The sequence below is a fragment of the Dipodomys merriami genome, unplaced genomic scaffold (assembly GCF_024711535.1).
Source record: "Dipodomys merriami isolate MVZ:Mamm:240054 unplaced genomic scaffold, mDipMer1.0.p SCAF_11, whole genome shotgun sequence".
Lineage (NCBI taxonomy): Eukaryota > Metazoa > Chordata > Mammalia > Rodentia > Heteromyidae > Dipodomys > Dipodomys merriami.
In genome coordinates, this window is record NW_027202382.1 from 24,453,365 (window position 1) to 24,471,362 (window position 17,998).

The 17,998-nt window shown below is 39.4% G+C and overlaps 1 protein-coding gene across 1 annotated transcript in view; it reads left to right on the top strand.

Moving 5' to 3' along the window:
- Positions 1 to 17,998, top strand: part of Znf462 (zinc finger protein 462) — a 146,241-nt gene that overhangs the window by 118,773 nt on the left and 9,470 nt on the right. Inside the window, exons 10-11 of the mRNA XM_070011153.1 lie at positions 4,734 to 4,957; positions 16,558 to 16,690. Coding sequence (XP_069867254.1) covers positions 4,734 to 4,957; positions 16,558 to 16,690 — 357 coding nt within the window. The remainder of the gene's footprint in view (positions 1 to 4,733; positions 4,958 to 16,557; positions 16,691 to 17,998) is intronic.

Here is a 17,998-nt window from a genome sequence, read left to right on the forward strand (position 1 = left end):
AAAAAAAAAAAAACACCTTGCCAATCCTTCTTTTATTTAGTGAAATAATATGTTCCCTCCCAACCCTATGAAATATCTTTGTCTGCCAGAGATACTTTCTCAACATCTCTAGTAGCATGGCTGGTGTCTATATTTCCTATCAGGAACTGGTGTGCATGTGTGTATCTATTTGGGGCTTTAGTTTAGTATGGGGCTTTTTGGTATATACTTTTTATTGTAAGGTGATGTACAGAGGAGTTTCCATTTTATAACTCAGGTAGTGAATACATTTCTTATAGGGCAGTATCACCCCCTTTCCTTTCTCTTCCAGTTTTTCCTTCTCATTCTTTCCCACAAGTTGTATAGTTCATTCTCGAGTGTCTACTGCTGCATTTGTTCACTCTTTGTCCCTCCATTTCCGTGTCACCCTTTATCACCCCCAAAGATAGATAAACAAGCACACAAGAGAGGGGGGGAACAAGAACAAGCAAAAAAAAAAAAACAACCAAAAAGCAAAAACAGACAATGCCATCTTCACCAACAACAGCAGTAAAGTAACAAAAACAAGCAAACAAAAAGCCTTGTTTCCATTTCCTGTAATTCACTTTGATAAATATTGTTTTATATGTTCAGAGGCACAGAGACATTGTGCCATTGGGTTCCTCCCTTAAGTAGGATGGTTTTAAAAATAATATGTTACTAGAGAGGTCTTTGGTTCAGTCCAAAGAAGGACTCAATCCACTGGGATAATCATTTGTATAGAAGTTTGCTGGAGTTTAGGACTTCCAGATCTCTTCTTGCCTCATTTATACTTGGCATGTTTTGAAAAGAAAACTCATCTATTTTGTGATTTATATTGTGAGACAGAATTTTTTCTTGGTCATGCTGTAGTCCATTGTGTTTGCTGCTGACTTGGGGAGAAGTGAGTTCTATAGATGTAATTCTTCAGGTTTTCCCACTGAGTTCCAGGACAGTGTAGTAGCATGTATTTCTCGGCTCTTAGCTTCTCAGATTTTCCCTCCCCTGAAGCACCAGCTATCTTCTGAGTACTAAGACATAAGACACAGTCTATCTTGTGGTCCAACTAATGAAGTCATAATATTGTTTACAGACAGTGCTAGAGATGGGAGTCACAGTGAGTGTGAATCAGGCCTTGATTTCTTACTCAAGGTAATTTTGAGAGGTGTGAAGTCAAGGAAAACACACAGTTGTCAGTCACTGTCCCCACAAGGACAAAAAAATGTCCTGGGCACTGTTGGCCAAGGCAGGGCCCAGTTGATACCCAGAAACATGCCAGTCCTTCACTCTATGTCCTTCACTTGCTTCAGTAATGAATAACCTCATTCAGAAAACCCTGTCTGTCATTTGCCCACCTTTCAAAGTTTATCTTGGTTTGTTTTTGTTTTGATTTGCCAGTCTTGTTTGTGTTAGCCAGGTTTTGAGAAACAAGAAAAAGTGAACTTTTCTGACATCATCAATATTATTATTATCTTTGTAAAAAAAATTCCTATTAATAAGAGATAGGGTCTATTTGTGAGGTCTTACGTTTGGAAATAAGAAGAAGTCTTACATTCAGAGGAAATAAGCAGGGAAGTAGCCATTTAGTAATTCCAGAAAAATGTTGAGAGACACTCAGGTATAAATAGTTACACTGGGAATCTGGACTTTCGCATGTTTTAAAATATTAAAAATAGTCAAGCACCAATAGCTCACACTGTGATCTTTAGCTACTCAGGAGGCTGAGATCTGAGGATTGCAATTTATAGCCAGCCTTAGCAGGAAAATCCATCAGACTCGGCTCCAATTAGTCATCAAAACACTGGAAATGAAAGTGTGGTTCAAATGGTAGAGTGCCAGCCTTAAATGGTCACACAAGAGTGCAAAGGCCTTAAGTTCAAGCCCTTTCACAGGCACACCCAATAAAACATCGGGAACAAAAGACTTCCATGAATACATATGGAGACTAGAAATTCCCAGGAAACTGTTAGCAGGGGTGAAGGAGGAGGTATACTGGATGAGGTCAGATCTGCGTACCCAGGCTACAACTTTGTGCTAAAGTAGAAATGTGATTTTAAGGAAGTAGCTTGCTTGATGACTTCTCCGTTTCCAAGTCACCTGAAGAAAAGACCCCTGATTTTGTCAGCTATAACGAGAAGTTTTTTAAAAGTCCGATGAGAGCAGAACACCCAACAGAGCTTCAAACAGTGCACTTAATAAATTGTACTCTTCTTTACATTAATTAATATTATTTGAACTCCAGGGCATTCTTCTGAGTGCTCGTAACTTTGTGTAAAACTCACTTGGATACATATAGTGAAATTGGAAACGGCAAAAGAAAACTCATCAAGGTGGTAGAGGAATTGAAAGGCAGACCTGAAAAAAGGTCTGAAAGAACCGATTATTTATCGTAGGATGTGAAGACTGGTGAGTGGCTGAATGACTGTCCTGAAGGCGTCTGGGGCATCGTTATGTGGGAAATTATACCCAGCTGTTCTCCATTTCCACTGAAGTTGACAGATCCAGAGCAGACGGGACAGGCCAGAGCCAAAGAACAAAAGAGAAAGCAGTAGACATGTCAAGATATAAATCAGCAACAAATGTAGAAAGAACAAGGGGGCTGCAGCCTCAGGCCGGTGCCAGGGAAATTCATGTCAGCCTTCCCCATGAAATCGGTGTCCCTGTGTATACCTTCTCCCTCATTGATCCTACCACTCCTCTTCTCAAGCCCTGGATACCACCTTGCTCTTGGGTTATGTTCAGGGCTGCCTTACACAGAGCAGTCACAGTTCATGCCCTACACTTTGCTTAGAGCAGTGGTTCTCAGCTGGGGGCAATCTTGCCTCCTCTGAGTACATTAGTCTGCAAGCATTTTCAGTTGTCATGACTGGGGAGAAGGGAATGCTAGAAGCATCTGATGAGTGGAAGCCACAGATGCTGACAAACACTGTACAATACCGAGGATCATCCTTACAACGGAGAATTGCTCTCAAATGTCAATCATACAACTATGAAGTCATCCTAAGCTAGGGGGATAGAATATCCTAGCATGGGCTCCTTAAGACTTACTAGTTTATGCCAAAGCATTTGTGTGGAACTGAATGGTTTAGAAGACTGTTAAACATTTGCTATTCTAAGAAAATGTGTGGATTACATTATAATCATGTGTTTCTTAGCTGTCTGCTATACTTGGGGTTTAAAAATATTTATATTTCTAAATAAGCAACTGACTCTTTGTATAGGGAAAATAACATATGCATTAGAGCTCCAGGAAGTATTACATAGATACCACCTTCTAAGCACCCTCTTTCCAGCATTTTGCTGGCCAGTGAAGTGCACACATTCAAGGGCTCCCAAGGCAATGTCTGATCTGCAGTTAGAATATTGTGGTAGAGACCAAAGCATGGTGATGGGCAAGGAAAATTCACCAGGATCTGAACACAGGCCAGCAACAAAGGGAAGACTGGAGGGGCCAGATCCATCAGTGTGATAAAGACTGAAACTCTTAAGAATGTTTCTGCTCAGTGACTCTGAGAAAAAAAAAAATCATGCTTTCTTGATTTAATAATACATTCCTCTTTCTAAATAATCTAAGTATATGTTGTGTGCGTCCATTTGTAAACTTTCAGTCTTCTGAAATCCAGACACAGCATGAAAACACACATGCTATATTTGATTCTTGCATAAATAACACAGATTTTAATTTTATCCTGGTTATGGATATCTGGCGTGTGCGCCGATACTCTGGGCAGACTGGTGTGAAATTTAATTTGAGCAGTTAAAACACAAGGGTGAGAGAGTGCAAAGTAAACAAGCACACGCATTTCCAACCCTAACAGCATTTAGTGTGTTAGCAGGCAAGACACCCAAATCCTCTCTCTCTCCCTTTTTTTTCCTTTTCCTTTTTTTTTTCTATTGTGCCAATCAGATTACAGATTGTCTGGAGAGAGACAAATCCTCTGTGTCTCCTGTGGCAACCCTACTTCTCCCTCAAGTTGCCTGTAGCCATTTTCTTTGTGGGTTTCTTCAGAGATGAGATTTGGCCTTGGAGTGAAAGGAAGAAAAGTTTTCTTGGTTTTCATACCTTTACTACTAGATTAGAGATAGACTTGCTTTCTGGACAGGGGCAGAATCTTCTCTGCAAAGGGGAAATGGGAAATCATGGCAATAATATATTTATAGCGACACTGACTCTGGTTGACATCTGAGCTTTACTGATGACATGAGCTGTGAGTGTTGGGGAATAACTTAAACACTGCTCCTTGCTGAATTTATTCTAAAAATTGGGGTAACTGCAGTGTTGGAGAGGTATTGGAAAGAAGGTACTAAAACAGAAGTGGTACATAGGTACCCCATTAGTAGTACCAGAGACATTTCTACCCTCAGTTGTCTAGGAAGAAGGCCAATGCTGATGGTTACTGTCACTAATCTAGTTTAAAAAAAAATGGTGGCCATATCCATACCCACCCCTACCTGAATCACCTCCATTCAGGACTTAGCACTTTTCAGTGTGCCCTACCTCTAGGTATAGGTTATTCTGGGGAATCAAGTACAGAAGAAGCTGGTGCTAGTGGAATGTGTGGTTTGGGTGAATAGGAGGGGGGCACTGTCTGTGACATTCATGGATCCAGACCCAAGAGAGGTAGCAAAAGGAAATGGGTCAGTTTTCTTCTTCTATTCAAAAAAAGGGGTGAGGGGGAGACATGTGCCTACCATCAGTAAAAACACACAACTTTCCATTCAATTTGTTTCCACAGAAGAGCGAGTTGTCCCCATTGAAGTATGCCGGTCCAAACTGTCAAAATACTTGCAGGGAGTAGTGTTCCGCTGTGATAAGTGCACTTTCACCTGCTCCAGCGACGAGAGCCTGCAGCAGCACATCGAGAAGCACAATGAGCTGAAACCTTACAAATGCCAGCTCTGCTACTACGAGAGCAAGCACACGGAGGAGCTGGATGGGCACCTTCGGGATGAGCATAAGGTACTTGCCCAACACTTCCTTGCTTGCCTCCCTGTGGAGCACTCCTGTGGGGAGAGGGGCTAAGCCAGGAGTCGGGTGAATTTAATCCCACTCACTCTGCACAAGACAAGAGATAGGAACTGAGATGAGCTTAAAGTGCAAGTTTGATTTGTCTATTGTGATAGAACTAGGAAGTCATGGGCTGGGAAGGTGGCTCAGTGGTAGAGCGCTTGCCTTGCATGCCTGAGGCCCTGGGTTCGATTCCCAAGCACCACATAAGCAAAAAGAAAAAAGCCGGATGTGGCGCTGTGGCTCAAGTGGTAGAGCACTAGCCTTGAGCTGAAGAGCTGAGAGACAGCGCCCAGGCCCAGATTTCAGGCCCCAGGACCAGACCCCCCCCCCCAAAAAAAAAGAAATAGGAAGTCATTTTTGAACATGGAAAAGCATAGATGATGGAAATCAGACCCCCCTCCTCCCGTAATGTATTTCTTTTTTTGTCTGACAAGAGTATATTTTCATCTTTTTTTTTTTTTTCTTGGTCAGGGCCTATGCTCTGTTGCTGAGCTCTTTTGCTCAAGGCTACTGTGCTGCCCCTTTGAGCCATAGCGCCACTGCCTTCATCTTACTTTAAATGTGTTATCACAGGGTTGGCAGAACTTCTGTAAAGAGCCAGAGAGTAAACATTTTAGACTTTACAGGCTACATATGACTTCAGTGAAGACAAATGCTCAAGTCTGCTGTTATAGCAAGAAAGCAGATATCGGTGATACATAGATAAGCAAGCACAACTGTTTGCTAATAAAACTTTATTTATTTAAAAAAAAAAAGGTGAGCCATTGTTGCTAACTCCCATTGTATCTGATTGATATACCACCATGTCCTCCAATCTTGTGGGTTGTTTCCAATATTTTTCTAACTACTGTGTGTATCTGAATATTTTAAGCATCATAAAACATGTGCTTGACATTGGGAAGAGAATTAATTTTTAATACAAGACATAAAACTTCTTTCTGAGTGTTTGCCAATCAGGGGATTCAATCAGAATGGCTTCCTCACCTCACAGGGTTTATTTGGCCCAGGGTGAACTTAGATGATGATTTGTATATTGCCTGAGTAGAGGAAGAGTTCATCAATAGCTAAAACATGTAGTGTCTTCTCTTAAGATCCAACAAGAAACACTTTTGATATTGTTTCCTTTTTTCTTAAACTGTCTTGTCAGTAGCAGAAGGCTTTGCTGATCTTCCAAATGCAAGTTACAAGAGTTTGGTGTCAGGCATGTATCTAATGGGGTGTTGAGAAAAGAGGTTGAGCTTTTTCTCCTGTCCACAATGACCCAGCTTTATGGTAACTTTTCTGCTTTAGACTGCATTTACTCTCTAATGTCTATCAAAAAAAAAAAAAAAAAAACAAGTGAAAGCAAAGAGGAGAGGAATTACTTAAGTTAGAAATTTTAATAATCATTCTTATTCAAACTTCCTGAGCATTTCTAACCCAAACTCAAGGGCAAATCATTCACCTTCCAAACTAGGACTCTTGGGTTTGTTTGCATTTATCTTAATTATGCAACCATCTTTTTATTGTAGTGTTAAAGCTGTCAGGCTGGCAGTTGGGGGCAGCAAATGGCCTGTTAGCTGATGAGGAAATCTAGTGAATATTAGAAATCATACCAGATGTGGCAACAAAGGCTTCCTGAGCAATGGGAAGAAGGCCGAGACTTAGAAATACAGATCAGGAAAACGAGTTGCCCAGAAAAATAGAGGTTCCATTTAGAGCTTTTGGAACCAGAAGACCTGAGTTTAAAGACATGTCTGCATTTATTGGTTGTGCTTTGAGAAGCACATCTTACTTGTATCTGTACACCTGCCTTCTGATTTTTAAGTGGGAATTCTTAAACAGTCTCAGAAACTCTGCAAGATCAAGTGTAGTGCTTGCATTTCCCCTGCTTTGACAGGGGGAATTCTGTTCCACAGAATATTTGTTAATTAAATTGTGCTCAAATACAACGAAAGATGTGTCTGTCATAAAGGCAGTTACATTCTCAAAGACCTGAGATATGTTATGAAATCACTAATTATGCCATGCATTGTAGACAGTCTTTGATGTTATATTTGCACTAAGTCATATTATGTCCTTATAATTTTACTCTTTCTCATGGTTGACCAGCTGATTAAGCCCAACTAGGAGCTAATTGAGGCTAAAGAATTGCCACTTTCAGCACGCCTAATGATTTTCCTCTTTGTCTCAATTGTTGTTAAGTTAATGAGACTCCAGCTTATTACTGACAGCAGTACTTTTCTCATTTTCCATTCTTTTTCCTAAATGATGAGTACAAAATTCAAGTTTTGAAATAACTGTCCAAATACTATTTTGTAAATAGAGATGGCAGCAATATTGAAACTGAATTTTTCTAGGCAAGTGGTTACTGTTCGCTAGCTAAAAATAATAATTTATTAAGATGGAAGCTATTCAAATCTCTTCATGAAGGATAGATAACTGTTATGGTACTAAAGAAGTTTGCTGATGATTCAGATATGAAAGTTTGGGACTTAAAGGCAAAAACAAGAAATTAAAGTCACGGAAATTGAGAAGGAAGAAATGTAAGTAGTTTTATTTACAGACAGTGTGATCTTTGTTAATTAGAAAATCCACAATAAAAATCCACTTGGATATTAGTGAACTTAATGAGTTGCCAGGCTATAAATTCAATATATAAAATCATTTATACTATTATATATATAGTAATAGACAACCTGAATCTCATCAAATAGAATAAAATACTTAAGAATGAATTCAACCTAAAGCCCATAAGAACTAAACACTAAAAAATGCAAAGTGTTAGGAAATTATTGTAATATGTACCATGTCATGGATTAGAAAATTCAATATTGGTAATTTTTCCCAAATTGATCTATAAATCTGACATGGTCTCTATCAAACATTCAGAAAGGTGGAAATTGACAAAATAATTCTAAAATGTACACAGAAATATAAACAATCTAGAATAAACAGTGTGGGAAAATAACAGTAAGGGTACCTACCCTTCTTGCTTTCAAAACTTACTTAAGAGAGGATATTACTGGTGAACACATAGATTAATGGAACAGAAAGTCCAGGAATAGACTGTCACATATAGTCTACAGCCATACCACCTGAACTTGCCCAGTCTCACCTGATCTCAGAAGACTGTCACATGTGTGGTCAATTGATGCTTAGGTTATTATTTTCTTTTAAATGGAGGCTGAAAGAATTAGATTTACACAAACTCTACACAAAAATTTAATCAAAATCAATCATACACACATGAGCTAAAATGATTTTTTTTAACTTCTGGAAGAATAGTAATAAGGAAAAAAAGCTGTGGACATTTAGAAACATCAGTAAATTGAGTTTCATCTGAACTAAACTTTTGATCTAGGAAGACACCATTATGAAAATAAAAAGATGTCAACAGACTGGAAGCAAATATTTGTATAAGAAAGGACTTTATCTATAATGAACTCTTAAAGTCAGTAAGAAGAAGATAAGCAACTCAATTCAAAATGAGCAAAAAACTTGTACAGACATTTTGCAATAGAATATATACTGGTGACCATAATATACTGAGATCTATTATACCATAATGGGTACACGTTTATTGAAAGATTTTCAATGTCATTTACTGCTAGAGCAATGAGAATCAAGGCCAGCAGTCAGAATGGGAAATTTAAGAGTGACAGTAATACCAGGGACATGGGGACAAGGTACTCTCATACATGGCTTGTGGGAATGGAAAATGACTTTGGAGTAACTTTACAATTGTTTAAAAGTTAAACATACAATCACCATCTGACCCAACAACCCAATTCTGAAAGTACATGGCTAAACAAAGCATGGTATATATCCATCTAATGGAAAACTACTCAATAACGAAGAATGAGCTATCAGTATTTAACAACATGGGTGAATCTCAGGTTATGTAGTGTGAGACTAAAGACTGCATAGGGTTTAATTCTGTTTACATGAAATTTCAAGAATAGATAAACCTATAGGAAAGCAAAGCATCTCAGAGGTTGCCTAGGGCTGAAAATAGGGTGTGGGGATTTGAAGGAACTCCCCAAAGGGACAAAAGTGTACTTAAAATTGGATGAGGCTTAGATGATTAGACAAAATGCATGAAGTAAAAGTAATTGGATTCATTTAAAATAGATGAGTTTTATGGTAAGTTAAGTTATAACTTAACACCCTAACCTCAAACCTATAGTTAAATCTTCGATGTGCATGTTCATTTCTGCCTTCTTTGATTGTAAAGCTAAATCCTTGGAACTAATAGATCAATAAGATACTCAAGATCCAGACTAACATAAGAACTACTAAAATTAAGATATAAACATAGTAGTTCTAAGTCGGTGTCTACTCACTTGCCTTTTCAGTAAGATTTATGCTTTGAGTGCATTGCTCATTATGAATAGGATTAGCTGATTTGAAGCTGTTTGTTATCTAAACTAATGAATGAACTCATTGCTTCTCCAAAGTGATTTGGAGCTATGGAGAGAACAAAAAAAAGTATCTATAAGATATTATAGGATGTATTTTTGTTTTCAGCCAAAAGATTTCACTAGAAAGAACTGAACATTCAAACTGGACATTGAATTCTGCCTGTCAAGGTTATAAAGCTCAGGAACATCTCCAAAGGTGTCAGACTACATCGTTCATTTATGGGTTGGATGAGTTCTGGTAACAGCAGGAAGGGTCCTTGAAGTCAGATATATCATTCCGTTTAAGAACCAAAATGTCAAGTGCACTTGATGTAGGCAGCCATGTTTATCCTCAGAAGCCAGAGTGCAGAAGAGAAGGGATGACAATCAGAACCCTCATTTTTGTAAGGGACAAACAAAATCCTGTTCTCCTTCGCCTTTATCTTTGAGCCACCTGACAAGGAATCATGTGTAATCTCCTAGGATCTAAAGTAAACAGTGCAGGCTGCTTTATTGTATCATCCCTTGACTCCTTTCACTCCATCTTTTTCTGATCTCACTAGATTTTCTAGAAGGCTATTTTATATTTTATTTTCTCTCAGTCTTTCCTTCCTTCCCCATCTCCTTTTTCTTTTATTCTTTCTCTTTCTGTCTTTTCTCTATAGCTCTCTCTGTCTCACATATACACAGTGCTATATCGATCATTAATGCAATACATTAAAGCAAATCTATGAAAGATGAACACTTCACAGTGCTAGTAACCATAAAGTTTTAGGAGGAGGGGAACACAAACTTTGCAATTCATACAATTCAAAAACACACATACCTTTATGTTTAGAAGTAAATTTAAATATATGCATTACCTTGTTAGTGTTCTTTATGGTTCTAAAGCCTCTTTGCCAGTTTAAGGAACATAAAAGTATATTATCTCTAACTTGGTTTGCTCATAAAATTGTCATGTTCACTATATTAAATTTAGAAAGATAGTCTATTCAGGCAATACACATTCACTAATTGAATTTACTTTGAAATGTTTTTAATTTTTTATACAAATGGAGCCTCAGGCAACTGAACTCTAATAACCTCATATCTTTTCTTTTTGCCAGTTTTTGCAGAAGTGAGAGAACATTCAGTTCAAGGCATCTCCAGCCTTTTTAGTTTTCCAATGAAATTGTTCAACTCTCAGTGCCAGTGAAATTCACAGTGTCAACAATATCCCATAGCCAGGCACAGCTGGCTCACGCTTATAATCTTAGCTACTCAGGAGGCTGAGATATGAAGATTGTCGATCAAAGCCAGCCTGAGCAGGGAGTTCGTGAGACTCTTACGACCAGTTAACCAGCAGAAAATTGGAAGTAGAGCTGTAGCTCAAGTTGTAGAGCACTAGCTTTGAGTGAAAAAGCTAGGCGACTGTGTGGTCCAGAAAGTTTAGAACATGTACTTCTCTGACCCTTGTCTGCTTGTCTGTTATCATTCATACTTTCATGGCACTGCCCCTTTTAGTTTGTGACCAATGGTCACTGGTGATGTAAGAGGCAAACAGTGACATAGGTAACACGAGCCTCTTGACTGACGTCATTTCCTTTTGAAGATACACACTCAGAAAGAATCCTCAGACTTGAGACTCTAGAAATGTTCTGTGGACTTTCTTCTCTGGTTTCCTCTACTGATGACTTCAGTGAGAAAAGACGCGAGTGCCCACTTCATTCTACCATTCACAAACATGCTTATGTCTCTCTTTCTCATAAGATTAGATTGCACAATATGAAGATGTATGTTCAACTTGGTAATAGAGGGGTATGTGTGTGTGTGTGTGTGTGTGTGTGTGTGTGTGTGTGTGACTGGTGTTTAAATTTAGGGCTTTGTGCTTCCTAAACAGGCACTGTACCACTTGAGCCCTGCCTCCAAATAATATTATTTGGAGGTAATACTAATATTTGCAAATCATCCACTTTCACATGATAATCAACAGTTATAACCATAATAACTGTTATTAACATTTGGAAATCATCTAATTCTTAGAATAAGCCAGAAGTATGGAAATACCCACTAAGAACAAATCTGGACCTTTTTGCTGAGTGGTTAAAAACTGACAAATGGAAGCACCAAGATGTGAAGGTTGCATGTTAGCTGAGCATGGAAGGGCATCTGCACATGTCAGCATTTCAGTATTTTCTGGTTGTCTGCACAGCTGACTTCACCATCCTCTAGCTTAGTGGCCTTCATGGGGAATTTGGGGTTATCAAGCACTCACAAGGATGAGCATACAGTTGTGTGTGTGTGTGTGTGAGTGTGTGAGTGTGTGTGTGAGTGTGTGTGTGAGTGTGTGTGTGAGTGTGTGTGTGTGTGAGTGTGTGTGTGTGTGTGTGTGTGTGTGTGTGTGTGTGTGTATGCTGGTCCTGGGGCTTGAGTCATAGGGCCCAGGCGATAGCCCTGACCACTTTTGCTCAAGGCTAGTGCTCTGCCTCTAGAGCCACAGCTCCACTTCTGATTTTTTTTGGTGGCTAGTTGAAAATGAGTCTTACCAATTTCCCTTCCTGGGCTGGCTTTGAACCACAATTCTCAGCTCTCAGCCTCCTGAGTAGCTAGAATAACAGGTGTGAGCCACTGACACTTGCTGGTATAAGTTTTATAGTCAGAATGATTGTGTATTTGAACAACGCACAACGCACACTCCATGAACATATATGAGTCACACCTCCAGTCTGACTTTTTGCTTGTTAACTGGAGATAAAAGTCTCATGGACTTCCTTGCCTGGGCTAACTTCAGCTCTCAGTTGTCAGCCTCCGAAGCAGCTAGCATTATAGGTGTGAGCCACCAGAAACTGGCTTAGGACCTGGGTTCTAAATCTCAAACTCTCAGCCATCTGATATGGACCTTTCAGGAAAATAGAGCCATAAATTACTTCTGATCTCTAGAGGAGGAAGTGAATCCCCTTCAACTTGTCCTGTACTCTCAGAAGATGGTTTGTTAGTTACTAGATTCCAGGGTTAAGGCGTGTGTAAAACATTTCAGAAGCCACCTGAAGAATGTATTGGAAATTTGCTAAAGTCTGCACCCTTCGATTTTGACATTTTAATTTCACATCTGGAAATTTCACTAGTAAAATTAAAACTTAGCATGAAAGCAAGTATTGCATGCAAAAAAGGCTTATTAGATCATTTTTATAGTGAAAAGCCTGAAATCACTCAAGGTAAATTCCTAGAGGAAGTATAGGATCCAATATAGCCTCTTGATCAAATAGGATATAGATTAAAAATTATATTGACTTCAAGAAGAATGTGCATGCTGTGTGAAAGAGAAAAAAAATCAAGTACCTTTCTATGTTGTAAAATGATATAGAAATGAGCTGTAGTTAGAAAATTAGAATGCGGAAATCACAACGATTATGGATGGGTAGTTGGACTTTAAATAGATTCTTTAGTTTCTAAATGTTCTATGCAAATGTATATGAATGAAAAAGATAGTAAATAAACCAAAGATACCCAGTAGCCAGGGCAGAAAACAGCAACAGATCTAGATTCTGCTGGTCAGTGGAGAGTAGCTGTGAGATGTAGGACATAAAGGATTAGGTGATAGGCAGGGCATGCTGTCAAAGCAAGTGTGCAAATGTGGGAGGAGCCATGAGCCAGGGTATTTAATCAAGGAGCGCTGTAGGGACGGAAGATTATCTGGGTAAAGTGACCGTGGCTGGCCTGGTAGATTTTGTTAGTACATGAAGGACCAAGATGAGACGTGTCGTACAGTTTAACAAAATGAATACCAAGAGGGTGAAACGTGTGTTGTTGGGAAAAGAGGAATGTTAAGTGGAGGAGCAACAGGTGTATGGAGAGAAGAAAAGTGAGCGATAAACTCATCATATTCAGTGTGTATATGTGAACATGGAACCAGAAACCTTGAAGGAATGGATTGGTAGGGTTAGGACAGATAGGAAAAGGGGTGACATGGATCAAGGTTACTGAACCTTATATATTGACATGTTGAATTGAAACCCCTTTGTACAGCTACTTAAAGATAATTTTTAAAGAAATTTTCTTAAGATGAGAAGTTTCAGAGAACAGTTGGCAGGCAGGTGCAGAAGTAAACTCATGGGCATGGTACACTCCCAAAGCAGCAATATGTTCAGAATGCTACAAGGGGGATCATGGAAAGGGTGGACCAGAATGAGGTAATAGTAAGCCGTTTATGCTTCTTAAAGATAGCTCTGGCAACAGGGATTATGGTTGCAATATTCTAGCTAAGAATGATGATGGGCCTTCAGTACACAGAGAGGGAAGAGTCTTCCTTTTGGATTGAGATTGTTGCTCCACATCTGGATTTTTTTTTTTTTTTTTTTTAGGATGGGGGGATAGTTAGTTGGAGATGAGAATCTCATGGACTTTTCCTGCCGGAGCTGGATTTCAGCTACAATCTTCAACTCTTAGCTTCCTGAGTAGTTGGGATTACATGTGTGAGCCACCAGTGCCTGGCCTGTTTTAGAGATCATTAAGTATAGTTTTTCCACTTTCAAATATTTTTCATTGCCTTCCAAAGACTGTAAGGTGAATAAGGCGTGGGTTCTCCCCTGATGAACATCTTACCATGAAAATGCCACATGCAGTTTGAGAATAGTGTAGAACCCAAGAGGTGAGGGGATGGTGGCCATGGGAAAACACAGTTCTCAAAAAAGTAAATACAAAAGCTAGAAGGTGGAAAATAACATTTCGTTTAGTGCCAGATCTCCCTCTGTCATCTTGAGTTCCAGATGAAGTTAGAGGTTATACTTAAAGCAAGCCCTCAGGGAATCTATACTGAATGAGTGAATGAGTGAATGAATGGATACAAGCAGCTGTATTTTTTTTGGGGGGGGGGGGTCCGGTTGTGGAGCCTGAACTCTGGGTCTGGGCGCTGTCCCTCAGCTCTAGAGCTCAAGGCTAGCACTCTACCACTTGAGCCACAGCACCACTTCCAGCTTTTTTCTTTTTGCTTATATGGTGCTGAGGAATCGAACCGAGGGCCTCAGGCATGCAAGGCAAGCACTCTACCACTGAGCCACCTTCCCAGCCCCAAGCAGCTGTATTTTAAAAGATGCCTGAGGAATTTTTTATCTTATTTGTTTTTGCTTTCTTGGTTTTATGAAGAGTGAGAAAACGGTCTAGAAAAGACCTAGAGTCCTAGTCACTTAAAAATCGTTTTCTTCAAATATATCTCAGAATAAGGCAAATTAGCCTTCTCCCTCCTGCCACCGGCCCCTAAAAAAAGCAGCAAACCAGAAAACTTTTATTAAAGTATTTCTCATAAATGCTCTCTGGTTAAAATGTAGATTTTTGTGGTCAAACATAAGTTTATAAATATGCATTTACAGTGCTTGTCATAAGCATTTCCAAATGCCAGAATTGTAAAAGACCCACATTCTCCATTAGGGAAAGGAAATTACATTTGGAAGACTATTGTGTTCGGTGCAATGCTGACATTGAGGATGTGTGTTTTGAATGACTAGTGATTAATGGCAGACTCTAAACTTGAACTCGGGCCTGTTTGATTTCAAAGTTAATGCTCCTTCTGCTTTAGCTTTTATGTGATAAGAAAATAATTCATACTGGAGAGGTGAGGTACATAGTATATAAATCCCTAATTACCCGAGATCTATAAGCCAATGCCCTTTCAAGATTATTTTTTAATTTTTATTTATTTTCTTATTTATTTATTTGATCTCAGGGCCTGGGTGCTGTTCCTGAGCCTCTCTGCTCAAGGCTAGTGCTGTGCCACTTCTAGTTTTTGAGTGGTTAATTGGAAATAAGAGTCTCATAGGGATTCTTCTGCCCTAGTTGGCTTTAAACCAGGATAGGCTTACAAGATGTGAGCCCCCAGTGCCCCGCCATTTCTTGAAACTTTTAAATGAGCAGAACAAGAAGTTATCTCTTCTTTTTTTTACCTTGTCTTCAAAAACCAGTGGAATTCGTGGATCCCATTCTTATTCCTCCTGTTTTGAAAAGAGTTTCCTTCTTGAGTTTTCTTCCCCCTTTTAGATATACCTATCCTCTACACAACATGGTAGGGACAATGATGAGCCTTTTCATAGGACTGCCGCGTGGCCCTGCTGCTCTGAATCTCTTTCTCTCACATTTGTCACAGTCCATGACAGAGGCCCATCTGCCAGGCATATGGAATTGGTGTTGCTCAGCAAATCTTTGTTCTAGTTTGATCCCAGAGAGTATTTTGGAATTGTCTTGTAAATTCTGTCCTCTTCTATGCCCTGATTGCACTGGTCTACTGAGGCAGTCGAAATCCAACTGATGTCTGTCTTCTCTCTTCCACTAAATGGTGGGCCTTTGGAAGCCAGAACCACGTCTCACTCACCATGTGTGTCCCCTCCCCTACCCCCCAAACAAGGGGAGCACAGCACCTTACAGAGGAGTAGCTCAGCCTGTTCGTTGGCTTGACTCTTGTCCCACCTACCCTTCCTAATAGTTCTATCCATGCACCTGGAGAGATTCTGGAAATGAGTGACCAGACAAAACTTTAACACCGCCATTCATCTGAGAACCCTAGCCAGAACATCATTAAAGACTTGGTGGAAATTTTTGTCTCCTTTCAATGATAAATCTTGCAGGAAACTTATGTTCTCATAATTCTAACCACATTTTATATAAATAAGAACCAGCCATGATTAATACTTTTAAAGAGCTTTTTATGGAGCTAGTTTTCTGTGTTTACCTCAGATAATCCTAGCCTTGACACATGTGCTGTGGTTCACTTCATCACAGTAAGCTAACAGTAACAAGATTGTCTTCCACTTAAACTATGGTTGAAGAGTTAAATTATTGTCCTCTGTCTGACCTGGAGTATCCCTGAGCCCCAGTTGATAAGATTATGGGCAGAAGGTCATGGAATGAGGGGTCATTCCCACTGCTTAAGGCTGGGACACCTTGTAGGGTCTTTTTGTTTCCACAAGTAGCCAAAACTTGAGTACTTTATAAATGTCATACCTTTGACTTCAACTAAAAAAAAATACTTACTGGATGGCACACAGGAAGGTCCATAGTTGACAGTTGCAGTGAGATCTATCTCCTGCACTGCTGGATGCTACTTTAAAAAAAAAAGACACACTCATCAGGAAAAGATGTTGGGAAAACCCCATACAGTCTGTGGTTCATTATTACATCTTCTGTTTGGACCTTTCTCAGGTAAGCCGTAACTTTGAGCTTGTTGGACGGGTTAACTTGGATCAGCTGGAACAGATGAAGGAAAAAATGGAGAGTTCCAGCAGCGACGATGAGGACAAGGACGACGAAATGAGCAACAAGGCTGAAGACAGAGGTTAGTGGTACCCTGCTCTCTGAATCGCAGATGGTACCCGGTACGTCCTTGGAGAGACAGAAGGGAGACAGGAGGTTGCTGGGGGAGGAACAGAAGGAGTGATCCCTCTTGGTTAAGTAGCAGAACAGACTGACTTGAGACTCATCAGGGGCCATGCCTTTGTTAAAAAAAAAAAGGGAAGGAAGGAAGGAAGGGAGGGAGGGAGGGAGGGAGGGAGGGAGGGAAAGAAAACTAAGGAAAACAGACATTTTCCTTCTGATATAGATATGTGTGCGCTTAACATATGTATATGATAGTGGCTTTTTTTGGACAAGGAAAACGAGGCTCTAAAGAATTTTTAGATGAGGATGGACAGAGACCAAGATGAGTGATGCTCTAGGGTTGTTGGTGAACATGAATGAACATGGAGTTGAATGTTCTTCTACAGTAGCTGCTGGGACCAGGGTGGGAAGTGTCAAAGAACTTGAGCCCTCTTCACATGTTGATTGTTCTCCATGTGCCCCTCTGCAGGCCCTGTTCTAAACTCCCTAAAACCCTGAGTCCAGTCTGTAAAGAGAAGAAAGAGAGGCAATGTCTTACATTAGACCATGTACTTCCAGAAATGAAATCTTTGAGTTCTCCAAATTCCCACCAGGTTTCACAAGTGTTTAGTTGAAGACAGGGTGTTCTTTTTTTATACTGTTCAACATATTTGGCCATTCCTTGGGCTGTTTATACAAAAACAAAAATAAGGCTAAGATGTATTCCTTTAGTTACTGTATATACATCAAAAGTATGTGTATAATCTAACTATAAGAAATAAACATTATAGCTGTCAGCCTCGTGATTAAAAGAGTAGTGTTAATTGCCTTTTTTTTTTTTTTTAGTACCAGGGTTTAAGCTCAGGGCCTTGTGTATTCAGCTGGCAGAGTCCACCACTTGAACCTTGCTTTAAACCCAGTTTTCATTTTTGGAGATGGAGTCTCGTAGACTTTTCTGCCAAAGCTAACTTTGGACCATTATCTTCTGGATCTCAGCTTCTTGAGTAACTAAAGATTACAGGCATGAGCTACAAGCAACTGGCTTGAAAAATACATTTTTAAACTAAAGCTTCACATTTTGCACTCTGATATTGTATTTAATTCATACATATATGTCATATGTTATATCATATATATATATATATATATATATATATATGTAAGAGTTATATGCTATATGGAAACATATAGTATACAGTACACAACATAATCCCTGGAAATATATATTGTAGAATGGCTAATTTAAGCTAATATATTATCTCACTTCATTTTGGGGTGGGAACACAAA